Below are 20,870 nucleotides of genomic sequence, written 5' to 3'. Positions count from 1 at the left end.
TGTGTTACGCTTTTTTTACTCCTTCTGTTTACCCACGGTCGTTATGATTAACTTTCCTTCTTTGTATTTCATTTTCTTAGTAGAGATAAACCGGTAACCATTAGTCAAAACTGGCCGGCCAGACCGGTATATTCGAGAACCGAATTCCGTTGTTGGTCAGATTTGTTCTGTCAAATCAGTCAATGCATTAGATATTATACTCTGTCGTGGTGGATTTGTGGGAAAATCTCGTGCAAAAGGCCCATTTCACATTCAAAACCACCGGATCGGCCTGCCAGTTCTGACTAATGGAAAGCGCCCTAAGTTTACATTTTGGGGAGAACAGTATCTTATTGCCACAACTGATTATATCACGTCACTAGTTTTTTTCTGGTCTTCGCCACATCCTCATTTTCTTAAAAGAGTCTTTTAAAATTTCAGTTTCGGCCGAAAACAGTAAAGAAAATCCTATGACCATAACTGTGTTTTTCTTTTGTCGAGCCAATAGCCGGGATGATGAAACACCATTTACGTTCTCTTTCATCCAAGTACCAAGAACGATTTTTTTCCTCCTTTAGTAGAACGGCTTTTTCATAGACATCCTAGAAATGACCCTGTCATATATATTTTATTGTGTTTTGTGGCTAGCGGCAATCAAGTATATTTGCAAATTAAACAAAGTTTCTTTCCTTTTGGCTCGATTTATATCGTTATTTCAATTTTTTCTCTACTAAACTTGTTTGTGATTCAAAGATCTCGAGATTTCAGTTTCAACTCAGTTGACTCATCTCTTAAAGAAACTTTAGTTTCATACGTATATGGTTCGGTATAAAGTGCGTACAAATAAGACGACTAGCTACATGGCCGTATTTGCCGGATTACTTTATCAGAACCAGTTGGAAACTGAACCAGAGGTAACACGAGTTTATGCCAGTGATGACTGCGAGAGCCTTATATGAAATGGATTTTGACGTCGATGACACTTTGAAAGGTGAGGAAATATGCTGACGGCATAGAATGTTATTTTGCCCAATTCTGGTTCAATTCTGGTTTTGTGAAATTTAATTTTTGAACTACAATTAATATTTTTTCTTCTGCGGGAGAATTTTATTCATTTTATGACATTTCTTGAAAAAATGCAAAGGTATACACACAAAGGCCACATAGATGTTGTTTTTGTATTAAACATCCTGTATCGGCAACAATAATATGGCCAGAAAGGTAAAGGAATTCGGATCATGAAAAACTCGCTAAAAAGGTTACATGCGATACAAAAAGGCAGAAAGTCCTTAGACGAAGCATGTTACGCCTGCGGACAAAATGCACAGATTGAAAAAAGCTAATGCCCCAAATGTAAATTTTGTTGTTTAATACAAAGTACTCGAGATGCAAAGTCTTCTTCATATACATAGACATATATATTTTGCTGTAAACAATTGCATTGACGATGATCTGAATAACGGATTATAAGAGGGAATTATAAAGAAATATTGTTAGGTTGCTTTCGTCTTGATAATTTATACATGTACCAACTGGGAGGTGTTCACAAAAGCAAACAAACCTTAACCCACTGCCGAAAACGAAACCTTTAAATTTACCATAAAATCTTGTCACAAAAAGAAGGGCGCTATTTTTGTGCCATTGAAATGTACTCGTTTACTTACTAACTTTTAAAACAGCTTGGATTAAGTTAACGTCACTACATCATGGCATGCCCTGCCAACAGAAACATGATCCGAAGCTTCTTTGTCACATCATTATGGCATGCCCGACAGAAATCTGTTTTTTAAAAAGCTTCTTTTTTGGAATTGTCAAGAGTAGCCAGACAATTGCGACAATTAAAACTGGAATTTAAAAATTAAAATGCTCAAACTGTTCAACCATTGCACTAACCTCTTGTAAATTTGTTTCTCTCACAGCAATAGCGCAAGTTTACAAAGAGGAAGGAAATGCCGAGTACAGGAAAAAAGAATTTAAAAATGCGTTAAGCTTCTACACTGAAGGGATTGACGTGAACTGTAAAGATGATCAACTGAATGCCATTCTTTACACCAACAGGGCGACCGCGCATTTTTCCATGGGTGAGTTCACGCTGTGTCAATATCGATATGTTACAGCTCTTTTCTGATTGATATATGCAGTTGTTATCTTGTTTCTTCTGAAAACTTCGAATTACATCAATGCAGAAGAGAACAGAAGAGGGTGGTAAAGAGGAAAAACGGGAGTCTGTCACGTTTCACAGAAAATTAAACGGACCTTTCACACAATTCCCGGAAAATGAAATAGGCATTTCACGTTTCACACTGAGAGGGCCCTTTTGTTTCACACGATCTTCTATAAGTTGTAAGATTTTGAAACATCTGTCTGCTCCTAGTTCTGCGCTCAACAACAACAACAAGAACAACAATAGCAACAACAAAACGACAACAACAACAACAACAACGAAACTCAAAGGGATAGAACATTATTTATTACTTAATGATTTGTAATAATAATAATAATAATAATAATAATAATAATAAATAATAATAATACTTTATTTATATAGCGCTATTTCTATTTCTAACCAATAGCGCTTTACAAGTTATTTACAATTAAAAATTACATATCTATATTAAAAAAGTTACAATTTGTATATTAAAAAAATAAAAGATCAATAAAAGAATTAAAAAGAATAAAAAAACTAACTAATTCACCTAAGTTAATTGTAAAAATACACTAAATTATAAAAATATCTAACTAAAAGCTTTCCTAAAAAGATGTGTCTTAAGTTTGCGCTTAAATTCTGAAATGTCATTGCACGATCGAATGTCTAAAGGTAAGGCATTCCAGAGTTGCGGCGAGGCTACAGAAAAAGCTCGAAATCCGTAGCTGCGCAAATGATAAACGACGTCATCCAAGCGATGGCCACAAATAATAGGACAAATAATAGGACATTATTTGTGTCACAAATAATAGGACATAATCAACGGCTCACGGCGGTTTGCGTTGGGAGTTTCAAACGTTAATAGGTCTGTCGCAATGTCAATGCGACGCGCCTGAAGTTTCAATTATTATTTAACGGGCTATCATGATTAGTAGACTCTCAGCCGTCTACTCATTGTTTTCTAACATAACGCAGATGAAACATGATAGCGCGCGAGTTACTCTTAAAAGGGAGAATTTTTTGATTTTTGTCTTAATATAAAAATGTTGGTTTTGGACTGCAATCCTTTAGAAGGTCTACTAGTACAATTAATCTATCCGTCCTCGTTTTCTATGAGCGAAAGTCGACTCACATTTCCTTACAAAGAAAAACTGAATTGTTTGTTGTTGATAAGAAGGAAGTGTGGTGGACTAATGGTTAGCGCATCGGACTCCGGACCGAAAGTTTAAGAGTCGAGGCTGGCCAAAGGAAAGATAGGATACTTCACTCTTACAGTACATCCTGTTAAGCATAGAAATGAATACTTCAGATCGCTCGGGCAATATGACAACTTGCTGTGGGTAACCTAGGAAGTGTAACTATCCCATTACCATCATCACTTTTTGGCCTTTTTTTATTTAACTCGTTAGCAGTTTTACCGTTGCACATGAAAGGTAATACTTCGCATACATTACTTGCCTATAGTCCTAATTAACCATGCTGTTTACTAATTTACGACAGGTCATTTTCAAGAAGCACTCGAAGATGCAAAACGTGCAAGAGAACTCCGGCCATTTTACATGAAGGCTATTGTTAGAGGTAAATTATATTCATCTGCTATTTGTCTATTCAAGCAACGACAACAACAAAATTGGATTAATCCTCAGTTGTTAAATCCCAGTGTACAACTTTCCCTCTGAGTAGCGGCATTCGCTTGTCACAATTTGTTTTATTTCTGATTGGTTGCCTAAGTGACGCAACGTTTTTAAGCCAATTACTGAGCGTAGTAATGCAAACCCAAAGCAAACGCGAATTACTTTCGGTACTCTAGTGAAAATCGCCCTATGTGGTCGTTGTATACACCAAGCCACGTGCCAAAACACAAATTTTCTAACTCTAAAAAGAGAACAAGAATCTACGTAAATGTCTTACTAGAGTCTACGCCAATCCGAGTATGACATATTTTACTCAGAATTTTCCTTTTCTAAAATATGTCACATCGCCATCATCAATTTCCTTTCACCTTATACCAACAGGAGCCAAGGCCTGTAAAGAACTTCAATTTCACGAAGAAGCAGTTAAGTGGTGCGACGACGGGTTGGCAGTATCCTTTTTGTAAACAACTTAATATTCTTTATTTGGTCTATAGTGTGTTAAATACAAACATAGCACAAAGGAAAAGTCTGTCTGTGACGTAGTAGGCGAGAATTATCTAAGTGGCTGGATAATTGTTTTTGACACTGTTATTAGTATTGACCGGTGAGCAGATTGAGAAAGAAAACAAGGCTTTGTTAGAAGTAAAGAGCGGATCGGTTGACAGGCAAATTATCACAAAGAAACCGAATACGGAGATTGAATTCGCCCTACGCGAACTGGATGACAACATGAAAGAGTTCTTTCCATGGCTAAGCCAAGGCAACACGAGTTTCATGTCAGTCGGTAACCTTGAGCAAATCAATCAATACTGTACTCTTCAAGGGGCCACCATTTTAGCAAAGTTCACCTCGGAACAAGCCATCGAATGCTTTAATCGCGGCCTTCTCTTTAGCCAGAACGTTAGAAACAGAGCTTTGGAAAGTGCCTTCCACGGTGCTCTAGGAGCAGCGTATTTTCGTCGAGGTGACTTCAAAGTAGCCGTGGAGTATTTTGAAGAGAGTCTGGCTATTGGCAAAGAAGTGGGAGACAGAGCTTCAGTGGGGAGTGCTTACGAAAATTTAGCCAATGGATATAGCAGTCTCTGTAATTACAAACTCGCCATACAATACCACAACCGAAGTCTGAGTATTTGCAAGGAATTGAAAAACCGTCACTTAGAAGGAATAGTATATGGGAATTTAGGCACTGAGTTTGACAAACTAGGCAATGTAAAGCAGGCCATTGAATGTTACAAAACGTCTCTTGTAATCTCTCAAGAAGTGGGAGACAAGGCTGCAGAAGCAAGCACGTTAGGGAATCTTGGCACTGTTTATATAGGATTCTGTGATTACAAAAAGGCCGTTGAATATCTGTACCGTGCTGTAAACACTTCCAAAGAGATAGGAGACCGAGTTTCTGAAGGGACTACCTATGGCAATCTTGGCCGTACCTATTTCCTTGTGGGTGAATTTAAACAGGCCATAAAGTACCTTAACCATAGTCTGACAATTTGCAAGGACGTGGGAGACAGGGCTGGAGAAGGACGGGCGTATGGTAATCTCAGTAACGTATATCAACATATGGGAAAGTTTCACACAGCAATAGACTATCACAAGCAGCATCTTAGTATTTTCAAGGAACTTGGTGACAGAGCTGAGGAAGCAATGGCATACAATGACCTTGGAAAAATACAGCATTGTCTTGGTGATTTCGAAGAAGCCAAGAAGTGCTACAACAAATTCTTGGTCATTTCTAAGGAAATTGGACACAGGGCTGGGGAAGGAAGCGCTTGTTTGAAAATGAGCGAAGTATTAATTTGTCTTGGTGATGTGCAACAGGCCATGGAATTCAGCAAGCAGCACCTGGTTATATGCAAGGAAACAGGAGATATTAATGGAGAAGGAAGAGCATATCTCTGTCAAGGCCATTGCTTGCAAGATTTAGGCTTTCTTAGCGATGCTGTTGTCTTGTATCAGTCCAGTGTGCAAAAGTATAATCATGTGCAAAGCCTGCTTCGCTCCAAGGACGAGTGGAAAATCAGCTTACGAAATGAATGTCGAATGGCGTACACGGCGCTCTGGAATGTTTTGTTAGAATTGGACAGAACTGACGAAGCATTGTTAGCTGCTGAGAAGGGACGCGCACAAGCTCTAGTTGATCTCCTGGTATCACAGTATGGTTTTGAGATACATCAGCATGGACAAGTCTCACAAGAAGAAACACCTAGTGACTTATTAACCTGCGCCCCTCCTAACACTGTTTTTCTAGCAGTTGGTGAAAATGACATAAATGTGTGGTTGCTGCAAAATGGAGAAAATGTCCAGTTCAGTGAACAAAACGTCGATGAAGATGTTTTAAAGTTGAATTCAGGCGAAGATTTGGGTTCATTCATAAAGAAAACGTATAAAGAGATTGGCGTTCGTTCTAATTTAAAATGCGAGGATAGGTCACTAGATGCTCTCCAAAACAAAGATGACCTGACAGTACAAGAGCCTGACTTATCACTTCTCAGCGTAGGAAAAAATGTGCGTCAGATGAGAGTTGATGGCAAAGCAGAATCGCATACTCCACCTTCTTTCCAAAAGAATTGCCTATCTGCCTTTTATGATGTTATTTTTGCTCCACTATTTGGCCAACTTCGCGGAAACGAGCTTGTTATTGTCCCCGATGGCCCATTGTTCCTGGTTCCTTTTGCTGCACTACAGGATGCCGAATCCCTCTACCTGTGTGAATCTTTCAGAATCCGTGTGATTCCTTCCCTGACCTGTTTGAAGATGATCATGGATGCCCCACCCGATCACCACTGCAAAAACGGCGCGCTGATTGTTGGAGATCCATGGGTGCAAGACGTTGTCGACATTCTCGGAATACCAAAACTGGTTCAACTTCCAGGTGCCAGAAAAGAAGCAAAAATGGTCGCAGCGATTGTCAAGACTTCACCTCTCATCGGTTCAGATGCTACGAAAGAAGAAGTTCTGAAGAGGCTCAACTCTGTTGCTCTGATACACCTTGCAGCTCATGGCCGCATTGAAACTGGCGAGATTGCGTTAGCTCCAAATACTTCACGTAAATCTCCAAACCCCAGGGAAGAGGACTTCTTGCTGACCATGTCAGATGTGTCGAGTGTTGGTTGTAGAGCAAGACTTGTGGTGCTAAGCTGCTGCCACAGTGGCCGAGGCGAGATCAAGGACGAGGGTGTGGTCGGAATTGCCCGAGCGTTTCTGGGTGCGGGGGCCCGATCTGTCCTTGTGTCATTGTGGGCACTTGAGGATGAGGCGACACTGGAGTTTATGCGCGTTTTCTACGAACGTTTAGTTGAAGGCAAGAAAGCCAGTGAAGCTTTAAATTGCGCCACAAATTACATGAGAGAATCAAAAGATTTCGGTAAGATTCGCCAATGGGCTCCATTTGTGCTGATTGGAGATGACGTCACACTGGAATGCCTTGAAGGGAAATAGATGTCTTGAACGCCAGGTAAAGGAATATCACATGATAAACTTCTAAATTTCTACTCTAGACGTAAATTTAGCTAATCTTGCTCAAGCTTGCGATGTCAACAAAACATACCCAGCTAAACAAATAAGTCATTATAAACTTCACTATTCTAATTGCCTGTTAAATCCTTTCACTCAGTCCCGTTGGACCACAAGTCAACCACTGTGCTTCTATCTTTTAGCTTGTGGATAAATCCCTAATGTTCAAATAATAGTTACTAAGCAGTACTTTTACTGTTCACTATACTTTATAGACTGATCCCAGCTTATGATTCTGTGTTTGAAACCCTGGTATGTTACTATTCAAATATAAGCTACTGAGCAGTACTTCTATGTATTTGGATCAACCTTTTCTCGCGAGCAGTACTGGTTGCATGTGGTATAAGTGATTTTCAGTATGTCATAACATGCACGGTAGTTTGAATTTGTTTTCAATTTTTAACATCAGAATTCTCTGGAGTAAATGTACTTTGGCACAGTAAGACAGGTGTGAAGTTGATAACTGCTATGAATAAAAGTTAATAGCCTAGCTCTTATTTTTCTTGCAGGTTAGACATCAAAAGATAGTCAAGGGAAGTTCTACATCAACTGGACTGACCTCAACGTAAATCGCACATCCGACATGAAATTTCTTTTTATATATCTTTTTAAAAGTTGTTATTAAGGATATAAAGGAAGACGATAAATAAGTTTTATACAAGACTTAAACCTGACTTTTAAAGAAGTCCTTCTTATTTACACCCTAATTGCAATAACGTTGTCATTGAAAACAGCAAAATGAAAAAAAGGTAAATAGGAATTAATTAGGCATTGCAACGATATGTTTAGAATTCATCGGAAGAAACGGCCTCAAAACACCTAAAAAATACACGTAAATCAATTTATATTATTACACGATTTTCAATATGTGTACAGATATAAACTCGCGAGTTTCCTGTAAATACATTCAGCTCTGATGTTTAAGCTAATTAATTCCTATTTGGCTTTTTTTCATTTTTCGTTTTAATATGACAACGTTATTGCATTAAGGTGTATGTCTTATTTATTTTTTCCTCGCTCGCTCGGCCGCTTTGCTCGCTTAACTCGTGAGGTCGACTTGTAGCAAGTCTAGACTTAAACGATCTTAAACCAATGTACATAATGTACACTCACCTTTTAAACCAATCAAATTTCCCAGTAACAATATTGTATATATGCTTCAATATGATGCAAACTTGTAAAAAAAATGTAACAAATTATAGCAAATCTCTCGTCAATGGATTAATAATGACATTGTATCATAGTGTATTGTCATTTCAAGCATTTTTCTCAAGCTTTTTATTGGCCTAGAGCCCACCACGTGATCTGCAAATATCTGCTTACAAGTCATGAACTGCTCCTTGTCAATGTAATTACGTTGCACTTAAAACAGCTAACGTTCCAAATAAAATTATTGTAATTTCAATGGACTCTCTACATGTTTCGCTATGTTTATTTAGCAATTCTATGACATCTTTTCAAGGTTTCAGCCGACATTTCAAGAAAGCGTCCCAATTTGTTGGGACGCAACCCGGCACAGTCTCTCCCGTTCTTTGTTAATATAAATTGTAAATTTGTCTTTTTGAAACTTCCAAACTTACATTGATAGGGCAGGAGAGGAGGGGGGTGGGGGAGGGAGTGGTCTTACCTATTCCATCATACGTGTCTTCTGTTGTGGTAATTGAGAAACATCGATCTGTAACACGCACAGATTTTCTTGGCTTTTTCTTGCTTTATTTAAATAGGTTACGTTTTCTTTTTTAATTTTCAAACTGTTGGCTAACAACAAATCTAAATACATCATAGTTTTAGCTTTACTGAAAATGTCAATCCTGAAAGAACGATTTCGAAGCTAGTGCTACTTTACTTGATAAAATAACTCCACCCTGTTTTTTTGTTAAACATGGTTAAAATATACTTTAATTGTATAAATAAAAAGCATAAAATCATCTACAACTACAGCTAAAAAATCACTTGAAAATAATGAAGTCACCAAGCTACAATTTTCAAATCGTGTTCTTTTAAATAATCACTTATAAGTCTAGCTACACAGTTTTTAAACTTTTAAACTGCACTTATTGTCGCCGTTTACGTTTTCCGAATTGTCAGCTGGATTTTCAGTTTCCAAGATTAGATTGCGACCAAAATCGGTCTGATTGAAAAATGTAAAAAAGTCTATTATCCGTTCGGGCTGATTTTGTCAAATAAACGGCGCCAATTAGATTTTCCCTAACCAGCCGGCAAATTGTAGCGCGTAAAGCGGTCAAGATCTATTATTACTCGCCCCCTCTCAAAAGGTCTCGAAGAGAAATAAGCCTCCCGGGGGGCCTTAAGAGAGCTTTAATGTAATCCCTTTCAGTTTCTGGCGAGATGACACGGTGAAAGAAAATCTGTAATATCCAAAAGCAGATAACAGCTTAGCTGTCACTTTTTTTAACCGTTTGTAGGTATGTAAAATGCGTAAAATTTTCTCTCGAAGATAAATGAAATAATTACCTTTCCTGACAAAATGTTACATAAAAGGGAAACGGTTTGGACCGCCAATGATGCCAGAATTTCTCCATACGCCTATGGTATTCTGTACATGTGAGCTGTAAAAGGGTTTTTTCCCGTACGGTCGCTTGGAATCCCGTTAGAATTTCGTAAAAGAAAAAAACATTATCAACTCTAGTGCTTGGGATTTAAGCCAAATTTCTTTATTTGGTTCAGAAGAGGGAGAGAACTGATAGAAAATCATTCACGCTTTAGCCACATTGGTAAATGGATGGTAACTCTGTGTAACAACACTAGACTGGGTTTTTGCGACTGCTTGAACCAGCGTAGACTGCGGGCAGTGGTCTCACAGTGTTTTGCGGTTAGCGGCTATCATATATATATAAAATCAACGTTTCTTCCCTTTCGGCTCGATTTATATCGTTATTTTAAATTTTCTCTAATAAATTAGTTTGTGATTCAAAAATCTCGAGATTTCAGTTTCAACTCAGTTGTCTCATCTCTTAACTAAAACTTCAGTTTCATACGTATACGGTTCGGTATATATAGTGCGAACAAATAAGACGACAAGCCACAAGGCCGTGTTTGCCGGATTACTTTATTGGAACCAGTTATAAACTGAGCCAGAGTGAGCTCAAGCTGATGCCAGTGATGTCTGCGAGAAATTCACATGAAATGGATTTTGACAATGACACTTTGAAAGGTAAGGAAATATGCTGATAGGGATAGAATGTTATTTTGCGCATTTGTGATTTTGGGTCTTCGGTTTTTTGAAATTTAATTTTTGCACTGCGTTTTTTTTTTCTTTTGCGAGAAAAGTTTACTCATTGTAAGATGTTTTTGGAAAAATGCAAAGATATAGACATAAAAGCCAATTGGCAGCAATAATATGGTCAGGAAGGCACAAGGATTTGGGATCGTGAAAACCTAGCTTGCTAAACTTTTTCATGTGATAATGAAAGGCAGAAAGGCCTTAGAAGAACATGTTACACTTGTGGACAAATTGCACAAATTAAGATTAGAAAGAGACAATGTCCCAATTTAAATGTCTTTGTTTTAATAATACAAAGTATTCGAGATGCAAAGTCTTCTTTATAAACATAGAAAATTTTATTTGGAGGGATCAAATTATTTCTGCTGTTGTCACTTGACGACAGCCTGAACTGAATGAATTATAAGAGGGGACAATAAATAACATTGTTGTGCTTTCGAGCTCAATAAATTATTCCAACTGTGAGGCGTTTACAAAACGGCAAACTAAGCTAAAAGCCTTAAACTAGGGCTGAAAGCGAAACTTTTAAATCTACCATAAAATCTTGGCACAAAAAAATGAGGTTCGATTTTGGCGCCATTAAAATGCGCTCGTTTTCATATATACTGACCAGCTTTAAGAACGGCTTAGATTAAATTTACGTCACATCATTTTGAGATGCCGACAGAAATTTGTTTTGAAGCATCTCTTGTTGGAATTGTTTAGATTTGCTACAGGAAAAATGTTCAAATTGTTCAACTATTGCACCAACCTCTTGTAAATTTGATTTTTCCCCACAGCAATAGCCCAAGTTTACAAAGAGGAAGGAAATGTCGAGTACAGGAAAAACGAATTTAGAAATGCGTTAGGGTTCTACACTGAAGGGATTGATGTGAACTGTAAAGATGACAAACTGAGCGCCATTCTTTACACCAACAGGGCGACCGCGCATTTTTCTCTGGGTGAGTTCACAGGATAGATTTGGTTAACCCTTTTAATGTCATTATTTATATGCTAATTCTCTTTCTGATTGTATGTATTTGTCACTACGTTTGTTCTGAGAATTTGTTAGCAAATCAAGACAATGTCCGCCATTTTTTAATCTTTTTTATTCGCGTCACCTGTTGTTTTGACAATATTTTGATGCTGAAATAAGAAATTAAATCTTGATCACAGGCACGGGAAATGTTTACCTTAGCAACGGTTGTTGTGCTTTTGCGCACGCTCCATATCCAGGCACCACTACGTATCCCAAGGCCCTCAAAAGACTAGGCTGCCCTTCCCCTGCCACCCCTCCCCTAACACCCAACCCCCCCGCTCCCTGCTTTGACAGTGCCTCTCTCCATCTAACTGTATAAAGTGGATCCCGCTAATTTTTGGGCAAGTTAAGAAATTGCTGGGATTAGCCTACAATCTCTGGCGCTAAGCCATCAAACTTTGGACAACTTTTTTATTATAATAACAATGATAATGAATTTATATAGCGCATTTTTCATATATATATATGTTCAAATGCGCTGTACACATACTGTAATTTACTACACAAGGCCAGACCACAACACCGGGAGCTTCGTGGCTACTCTTTTCGAATAGTGTGTGGGTTTTTTAACGTCCCCTGTGATAAGACTGAAGATACAGGAGACGGGACCTACGGTTTATCGTCCTTTTCCGAGAAGACTAGAATGTCTAACCATTTGCAGATGTAATTACATTCTCCTCAGTTATTTTAAGACCCTGAGTGTTGGTCCGGTCTGGGGTTCGAACCCACGACCTCCCGCACAGCAGTCCGGCGCTCTACCAACTGAGCTAACCAGGCGGCGGCTACACAGCAAAGGTAGCCCTCTGCACACTTTTAACATGCTTATATCTACATGTTATGTTTTGATGACAGGTGATTTTCAAGAAGCACTCGAAGATGCAAAACAAGCAAGAGAATTCCAGCCTACTTACATAAAGGCTATATTCAGAGGTAAAGCGAAGAGACACCCCATGTCCAGGATTGAGCGATAATGAGATGCACACTCCTTATGATAAGCATCACAAAGTGTCCTCACTGATAAAAGCTCGCCAAATCACACATAACTCTGTCAAATTGAAATAAGAAGTAATATTAAAATGGCCAATACTGTTTTACATGAAATACTCGTTAAACAATACCTTGCCTCAATCCTGGACATAAGTGAAAGCTAAAATGTCTCAGCCATTTAAGCCTGCGAAGACAGCCACGTCTCATTCGCTCCAGCTAGTACGTGCGAAACGCACGTAGTAGCTGGAGCGAATGAGAGGAGGTTGTATTCGCCGGCTACAGCTTTTTTTTGTACTCAATGTTGAGTTGTTTTTCAACTTTCCTCTAAGCCACTCGGGAGATATTTTTGCTTACATTTTTGCATTGTTTCAAAAGTTGCATACAATCCTTCATGCGACACTATGGTCGTACTGTTGTTCGTGTGAAGAGGTGAAAGACACTATTGTTTTTTTTTGTCGAAATCCCGTCTTCAAGAATTGACCGCTGGGCGCTGACTGAGTGAGAATGTTGCTAGGCAACAAGATGCAGCCAAGGTCACGTGACAATTTATTCGCAATGTTCTTGATGCTGGTGCTATTTCTATAAAGCCAATAGAAATCGAAATCTCTAATTGTGTTAACGAGGATCATCAGAAGTGTCCGACTGTTCCTTTACCCACAACGTGTCCGATTGTTCCTATAATCGACGACGGCAACGAGAACTTTGCCAAATAATTCATGAGCAGTACAATAGCTCTGCACGTGCATTATACATTTGGTACTTTTCTTCGCCGTCCTCTACAAAAAAACGACCTGAAATAACCAATAATAAACAGTACGTTTACATATTTAGCTGGAGATTAAACACGCTAAATAATTAAAATAGTTGCGAGATTCTTGTATTTTAAGCAACAATTCCAAAACCAATTATTTAACTAAAACACTGTTGTCAGTGTCATGAGGGAGTCTCTCCTGGTAAAGAACGTCATTTATAATATCTGGTTGTACAATTTCAAATTTTTCTTTTCTAAACTGATGTCAGCTTAACATAATCAAAATCCTTTCACCTTATACCAACAGGAGCTAAGGCCTGTAAGGAACTACGATTGTATGAAGAGGCAATCAAATGGTGTGACGACGGGTTAGCAGTATCCATTTTAGGACGCAATTATAAAAACAATTAAACAGTTTTCTCAAATTTTCTGCGTGTTTACTAGTAGAAAACATCGCAAAAAGGCAAAATCTGTCAGTCTCGCTCCCAGCGCCCGCACGCAATATCATACCAACAGCTAGGATCGCGGCCTATAGCTAGCTCTGAAACAAGATCGCAAAGTCTGTGTTATTATTCGGGTGGTGCTAATTATCGTTATGATTGGAAAATTCGTCGTCAAGAGATACATGTACTGATAGAAGTCCAATGTAGCGTTACCTTCAGCCGCAGTGTAAGTTATTTTAAATCTGCTAAGTTTTCCCAACCGAGAGGAACAGTACCAAATGACTAAATTAGGCAATGAGAGCACTAGATTAAAGTTTCATGCCCAGGAAGGCGACACGAGCACAGAGAGCACTGGTTCACCAACCGATAATGTTCTGTGACGGGATAGATAGAATGAAAATGTCACTGGAATAGAGTTTGCTATCATACATGTTACCATTCTGTTACAACTGTTATCACCCTTGACTGTAAGCAGATCGAGAAGGAAAACCAAGCTTTGATGGAAGTAAAGAGAAAGTCGGTTGACGAGCTGACGAAACTAAGTAAAGAAAAGCAACCGTATGTGGAGAATAAGCGCGCCCTACAGAAAAAGAAAGACACTGGTGGATGTAACCAAGGCATCTCCAGTTTCATTGTTGACAACCCCGAGCGAGTCATGAAGGTTTTCAACCAATGCTCGGCCCTTGCCAAAGAACTTAGAGACGCTACGAAAGAAGGAACTGCGTTTGACGATCTAGGCACTGCGTACCACATGCTACGCCAACCAGAAGAAGCCAGAGAGTACTTTACTTTGTACTACGCTATTTGCAAGGGTCCAGGAGACAGAAAGGGTAAGATTTGGGCTTGTCACAATCTAGTCAGTAAATATGAAGATGATGGTGATTTAACGGAAGCCATAAAGTACTACAAGGAATGTCTTAATATGTGCAACGATGAAAAGTACAAGATTGAAGAACGAGCCACTTGCACCAATCTAGGCAACGCGTATTACAAACTTGGTGAGTATAAAGTAGCCCTGGAGTTGTATCAAAGAAGCTTGACTCTTTGCAAAGAACTGGGTGACAGACCTGAAGAAGGAAGAGAAAACGCCCATACAGCCCTGATGTATAAGCATTTAAATGATTTCAAGAACGCACGCGAGCACAACAAGATTAACCTGCACATTTGCCAGGAAGTAAGGGACCAATGTGGGGAAGCAGATGCATGTTGCCGTCTTGGTGTTTTATGTATCAAAGCTGGTGATTTCAAACAAGCAGAAGAATACATCGAGAAAGGCATTCAGATTAGTAAGGAGCTGAAGGACGAAGCTGTAGAAGGAAAAGCCTGGCACAATTTAGGGGTTGTACACTACAGAAAGGGTAATTTTAGCCAAGCCATCAAATCTTACAATCGCGCTCTTGCCTTCAGCCTAAAAGTAAGAGACAGAGCTTTCGAAGGTACGGTGTCTGTTAGTCTAGGGAACGCTTATTTTGGTCTAGGTGATATCAAAAGAGCCATTGCGTACTTCGAGGAGACTCTGGTTATAAGCAAACAAGTGAGAGACCGAGATATAGAAAAAAGTGCGTACGGCAGTCTCGGAAAGGCACATGGCTTTCTCGGTAACTACACACTAGCCATTCAGTATCAAAACCAATGCTTAACTATTTGCAAAGAACTGAGAGACCGACATGGGGAAGGAGCCGCACGTTCAGACTTAGGAGTAGCGAATTATCAATATGGCAATTATAAGCAAGCCATTGAGTTTCACAAAGAGTCCCTTACGTTCTTTCAAGACTTAGGAGACAAGGCAGGAGTAGGGGCCGCCTTTCGGAATCTTGGTAATGTATATAGAAGTCTTGGTGAGTTTAAACAAGCTGCCGAATATTACAATCGCAGTTTGACAATTTGCAAAGAGACAGGAGAAAGAGCTAATGAAGCGACTATTTTTTGCAATCTTGGCTGCACTTTTTTATCTCTTGGTGTTGATAAAGAAGCTGTTAAGTTCTTCAATAGGCATCTGGCAATTTGCAAGGAACTGGGAGACAGGGCTGGAGAAGGACTTGCGTATGGAAATCTGAGTATCGTGTATTGCCGTCTGAGAAAGTACGAAGAAGCGATAAACTATCACAAGCTACATCTAAGTATTTTCAAAGAAATTGGCGACAAAGCTGAAGAAGGAAAGGCATACCGAGATCTTGGAATTATACAGACATGTCTTGGTGATTTCGAACACGCCGAAGAATGTTGCAACAAATACTTGGCCATTTCAAAGGAAATTGGAGACAGGGCTGGAGAAGGAGAAGCATCTTTAGAACTGAGCGAAATATTTCTCCTTGTTGGTGACGTGCATCAGGCCATGGAGTTCAGTAAACAACACCAAATGATATGTAAGGAAACAGGAGATATCTGTGGAGAAGGAAGAGCATATCTCTGTCAAGCACAATGCCTGAAAGATTCAGGCTTTCTTAGCGATGCTGTTGTCTTGTTTCAGTCCAGTGTGCAACAGTTTAATCATGCGCGAAGCCTGCTTCACTCCAAGGATGCATGGAAAATCAGCTTACGAAATGAATATCGAATGGCGTACACGAAGCTCTGGAATGTTCTGTTAGAATTGGACAGGACTGACGAAGCATTGTTAGCTGCTGAGAAGGGACGGGCTCAAGCTCTAATTGACCTGCTGGTATCACAGTATGGTTTTGAGGAACATCAGCACGACCAAGTATCGCAGGAAAAAACACCTGGTGAATTATTAACCTGCGCCCTATCCAACACTGTTTTTCTAGCAGTTTATGGACATAACATCAGTAAGTGGTTACTGCAAGATGGAAAAAATATCCATTTTTGTAAACAAAATGTCGATACAGGTGTTTCTAAATTGAAAGCAGGCAAAGATTTGGATTCATTCATAAAGAAAGCGTATAAAGAGATCGGTGTTCGTTCAGGCTTAAGATGCGAGGATAGGTCACTAGATGCACTTGACAACAAAGATGACCTGACAGTACAAGAGCCTGACCTTCTTCCCAGTACTTCTTTGCCTAAGATGAGATTCGATGGCAAAACAGAATCGCGTACTCCGTCTCCTGTCCAAAAGAATTGTCTATCTGCCCTTTATGACGTTATTGTTGCTCCAGTCTTTCACCAACTTCGTGGAAACGAGCTTGTTATTGTCCCAGATGGCCCACTGTTCCTGGTTCCTTTTGCTGCACTACAGGATGCTGAGTCCCGCTACCTGTGCGAATTTTTCAGAATCCGTGTAATTCCTTCCCTAACTTGTTTGAAGATGATTATGGATGCCCCACCCGATCACCACTGCAAAAGCGGCGCGCTGATTGTGGGAGATCCATGGGTGCAAGAAGTTGTCGACCTTCTCGGAAAACCAAAACTAGTTCAACTTCCAGGTGCCAGAAAAGAAGCGGAAATGATCGGAGAGATAGTCAACAGTTTACCACTCACTGGTTCAGACGCTACGAAAGAAGAAGTTCTGAGTAAGCTTAACTCCGTTGCTCTGATACACCTTGCCGCTCATGGCCGCATTGCAACTGGCGAGATTGCCTTGGCTCCAAATACTTCACGGAAATCTCCAAACCCCAGTGAAGAGGACTTCTTGCTGACCATGTCAGATGTGTTGAGTGTTGGTCTAAGAGCAAGACTTGTGGTGCTAAGCTGCTGCCACAGTGGCCGTGGAGAGATCAAAGACGAGGGTGTGGTCGGAATTGCCCGAGCGTTTCTGGGTGCGGGGGCCCGGTTTGTCCTTGTGTCATTGTGGGCACTTGAGGATGAGGCGACGCTAGAGTTTATGCGCGTTTTCTACGAAAATTTAGTTAAAGGCAAGAAAGCTAGTGAAGCTTTAAACTGTGCCACAAATTACATGAGAGAATCAAAAGAATTCGGTGAGATTCGCCAGTGGGCTCCATTTGTGCTGATAGGAGATGACGTCACACTGGAATGCTTTGAAGGGAAATATATATGTCTTCAACGCCAGGTAAAGGAAAATCGCATAATAAAGTGTAAAATAACATTTATTCTCTACTCGTTAACTCAACTAACCGTGCGCAAGCTTGAGCTGTCGACTTAACATAACCATTTTTAAGATTTTTTATCTGTTTTTCCAACATCACTTACAATACTAACTTTACTTACAGTAAACATTTCTTACAATACTAACATTACGAAATTTAGCAGTACTTCTCGTTAATTGCAATGACTTATCATTACTTACAATACCTTAAACCCAAAAAAATAATTCATTGTTAGTTTCACTATTCTAATTGCCTGTTAAATCCTTTCATTCCCGTCGGACCACAAGTCAACGACTTTGTTTCTATCTTTTAGCTTGTGGATAAATCCTAATGTTTCAGCATTCATATAAAAGTTACTTAGCAGTACTTTTACTGTTCACTATACTTTATAGACTGATCCCAGCTTAAGATTCTGTGTTTGAAACCCTGGTATGTTACTATTCAAATATAAGCTATTGAGCAGTACTTTTATAATCGAATGGGTCCTTGGATATCATAACCCGGTGTGGCTATTTTAATGGATGTTAGTGTGCAGTACATGTTGCCTGTAGTATTTTTATTATTCAGTCATAACATGTCATAAGATGCAAGATAGAATTTGAGTTCAATTTTTAACAGCAGAATCAGTCTCTGGAGTAAATGTATTTTGATACAGTTGAACGGGTTTGACGGTGATAGCTGCTAAGGATAAATGTGGCATAGCCTCCATCTTTTTCTTTCAGGTTAGACAACAAAAGATAGTAAAGGGAAGTTCTGCATCAACTGGACTGACGTCAACGTTTAAATCGCACATCAAACATAAAATTGTTTTTATCTTTTTACAAATCGTTTTGAAATTTATGTAGGATATGTAGGAAGACGATAGACCAATGTAAGTATTCAACCAATGTAATATACACTGACCTTGTAAAACCAATCAAAGTTTCCAGTAACAATATATTGTATATAACATGTATGACGCAGTATAACGCAAATTTCTAAGAATGAAATCAAACAAATTTATTGCAAATCACTCGTCAATGGATGAATAATGACATTGTATCAAAGTTTATTGTCACTGCAGGCATTTTTCGTAAGTTTTTCGTTGGCCGAGAGACCACCACATCATCTGCAAATATCTGCTTACAAGTTATGCTCTTCTCCTTGTCAATGAAATTACGTTACACTTAAAATAGCTAACGTTCCAAATAAAATATTGTAATTTTTATGGACTCTGTATATATTTTTTCATGTTTATTCCGCGATCCTATGACTTTTTTCAAGGATTCTGCCGAAATTTTAGGAAAGCTAAAATCCGAGTTACATTTAGTTGGGACACAAAAATGCAGTCTCTCTCCCGTTCCCTGTTATTGTCAATTGCAACTTTGTCTTTGAAAACTTGTAAACCCACATTGAAAGGTCAGGTGGGGGAGGGGGGAGGGGGTGGTCTCATCTGTCTAATCTTATCATTCAGTTTTCTTCGCATAACATGACTTCGTTTGTGACGTGGCGCTGTATCTTTCTCTTTGTGAAACTTTTTGCTAACATGCAACGAATCTAAATACAGTGGAACCCCGATATAACGATCTTCGATATAACGATATTCCCGATATAACGATGAATATGTTATGTACCGGCAATAGTAAAATGTATGGGACGGAACCCCGATATAACGATTCCTCGATATAACGATATAATTTTACTGCCCCCTTGGCAAATCGTTATATAGGGGTTCCACTGTACATCATCGTTTTAGTTTTACTGTTAATGTCAATTTTGGAAGAACTATTTTCGAAGCTACTTTTACTTTACTTGACAAAATAACTCCACACTAGCTGTTTTCTTGTTAAACACGGTTAAAAGATACTTAAATTGTATAACTAAAAATTATAAAATCATCTACAACTACAACTAAAAAAATCACTTGAAAATGATAAAGTCACCAAGCTACAATTTTCAAATCGTGTTCTTTTAAATATTCACTTGTAAGTCTAGCTACACATTTTTAAACTTTTAAACTTCACTTATTGTCGCCGTTTACGTTTTCCGAATTGTCAGCTGGATTTTCAGTTTCCAAGATAAGATTGCGACCAAAATCAGTCTGATTGAAAAATGTAAAAAAAGTCTATTATCCGTTCGGGCTGATTTTGTCAAATAAACGGCGCCAATTAGATTTTGCCTAACCAGCCGGCAAATTGTAGCGCGTAAAGCGGTCAAGATCTATTATTACTCGCCCCCTCTCAAAGGTCTCGAAGAGAAATAAGCCTCCCGGGGGCCTTAATAGAGCTTTAAGGTAATCCCTTTCAGTTTCTGGCGAGATCACACGGTGAAAGAAACCCTGTAATATCCAAAAGCAGATAAAAGCTAAGCTGTCACTTTTTTTAACCGTTTGTAGGTATGTAAAATGCGTAAAATTTTCTCTCGAAGGTAAATGAAATAATTACCTTTCCTGTCAAATGTTACATAAAAGGGTAACGGTTTGGACCGCCAATGATGCCAGAATTTCTCCATACGCCTATGGTATTCTATACATGTGAGCTGTAAAAGGCTTTTTTCCCGTACGGTCGCTTGGAATCCCTAAAAATTTCGTAAAAGAAAAAAAAACATTATCAACTCCAGTGCTTGGAATTTAAGTGAAATTTCTTTATTTGGTTCAGAAGAGAGAGAGAACTGAGAGAAAATCATTCACACTTTAGCCACGTTGGTAAATGAATGGTAACTATGTGTAACACTGAGTTTTTGCGACTGCTTGAACCAGCATAGACTGCGAGCATTCTCTCTTTTGCTCTAAAATCCGCGGAACGAACACGAAAATAGAGAGCGCGGGCATTTCGCGAGCGCGATGTACGAGCCGCGAGAAGACAGTCGGGGGAACAAGTGCTAGTTGATGGCGACATCACTTCTCCGAGAAGTGACTGAGCCCGCGGTTTTCGTCCCAGAAGTTGCTAAGCAACATGACGTATTTGTATGCGCGACGGCTTTCGGAGTACTCGTGAGCGCTCGCGCTTGTTTTTGATTGGATGGAATAATTCGGAAATTCTTCGAGTGCTTCAACGAAGATTTGCCAAAACTGGCACTTATTCCCCCGACTGACACTGAAGAAAGTGTGTCAGTCGCGTGCTTGCTACAGTATTTTGGCGTTCGTTCCACGGATTTTGCTCTAGAACCAGGGCAACTT

At 39.2% G+C, this 20,870-nt stretch overlaps 3 protein-coding genes across 4 annotated transcripts; all 3 read left to right on the top strand.

The window, feature by feature from the left end:
- Nucleotides 1-908: 908 nt before the first annotated feature.
- Nucleotides 909-4,261, top strand: LOC144666164 (tetratricopeptide repeat protein 4-like). The gene is made up of 4 exons (XM_078527530.1): nt 909-970; nt 1,899-2,060; nt 3,626-3,703; nt 4,141-4,261. The coding sequence occupies exons 1-4, from the start codon at nt 916-918 to the stop codon at nt 4,221-4,223; spliced, it is 378 nt and encodes a 125-aa protein (XP_078383656.1). The 5' UTR covers nt 909-915; the 3' UTR covers nt 4,224-4,261.
- A 52-nt stretch (nt 4,262-4,313) lies between these two features.
- LOC144666109 (tetratricopeptide repeat protein 28-like) lies at nt 4,314-8,677 on the top strand. 2 transcript variants are annotated; one of them, XR_013573121.1, is made up of 3 exons: nt 4,314-7,213; nt 7,488-7,524; nt 7,782-8,677. XR_013573121.1 is itself a non-coding variant. In XM_078527467.1 (2 exons), exon 1 carries the CDS (start codon nt 4,489-4,491, stop codon nt 7,195-7,197), a length of 2,709 nt encoding a protein of 902 aa, XP_078383593.1. In that variant the 5' UTR covers nt 4,314-4,488; the 3' UTR covers nt 7,198-7,213; nt 7,782-8,677. The 2 variants fall into 2 exon arrangements, 1 of the variants encoding a protein (XP_078383593.1); XM_078527467.1 differs by lacking the exon at nt 7,488-7,524.
- A 1,742-nt stretch (nt 8,678-10,419) lies between these two features.
- Nucleotides 10,420-18,847, top strand: LOC144665030 (uncharacterized). Its single transcript, XM_078526212.1, has 6 exons — nt 10,420-10,447; nt 11,296-11,457; nt 12,387-12,464; nt 13,580-13,647; nt 14,191-17,676; nt 18,436-18,847. Exons 1-6 carry the CDS (start codon nt 10,420-10,422, stop codon nt 18,556-18,558), a joined length of 3,945 nt encoding a protein of 1,314 aa, XP_078382338.1. The 3' UTR covers nt 18,559-18,847.
- The last annotated feature ends 2,023 nt before the right edge of the window (nt 18,848-20,870 follow it).

The sequence above is a fragment of the Oculina patagonica genome, chromosome 9, assembly GCF_052425735.1.
Source record: "Oculina patagonica isolate OP01 chromosome 9, crgOcupat, whole genome shotgun sequence".
Classification (NCBI taxonomy): domain Eukaryota; kingdom Metazoa; phylum Cnidaria; class Anthozoa; order Scleractinia; family Oculinidae; genus Oculina; species Oculina patagonica.
This window is presented reverse-complemented; position numbering and strand designations above follow the sequence as displayed.

What these genes read in the sequence shown, in the direction of transcription:
- LOC144665030 (XM_078526212.1), top strand. Translation starts at nt 10,420, where the DNA reads ATGGATTTTGACAATGACACTTTGAAAG. An exon ending in GGTGTGACGACGGGTTAGCA is followed by an intron (nt 13,648 to 14,190) that starts GTATCCATTTTA and finishes GACTGTAAGCAG; the next exon opens with ATCGAGAAGGAAAACCAAGC. An exon ending in ATATATGTCTTCAACGCCAG is followed by an intron (nt 17,677 to 18,435) that starts GTAAAGGAAAAT and finishes TTTTTCTTTCAG; the next exon opens with GTTAGACAACAAAAGATAGT.
- LOC144666164 (XM_078527530.1), top strand. Translation starts at nt 916, where the DNA reads ATGACTGCGAGAGCCTTATATGAAATGGATTTTGACGTCGATGACACT. An exon ending in CGTCGATGACACTTTGAAAG is followed by an intron (nt 971 to 1,898) that starts GTGAGGAAATAT and finishes TTTCTCTCACAG; the next exon opens with CAATAGCGCAAGTTTACAAA. An exon ending in CATGAAGGCTATTGTTAGAG is followed by an intron (nt 3,704 to 4,140) that starts GTAAATTATATT and finishes TTATACCAACAG; the next exon opens with GAGCCAAGGCCTGTAAAGAA.
- LOC144666109 (XM_078527467.1), top strand. Translation starts at nt 4,489, where the DNA reads ATGAAAGAGTTCTTTCCATGGCTAAGCCAAGGCAACACGAGTTTCATG.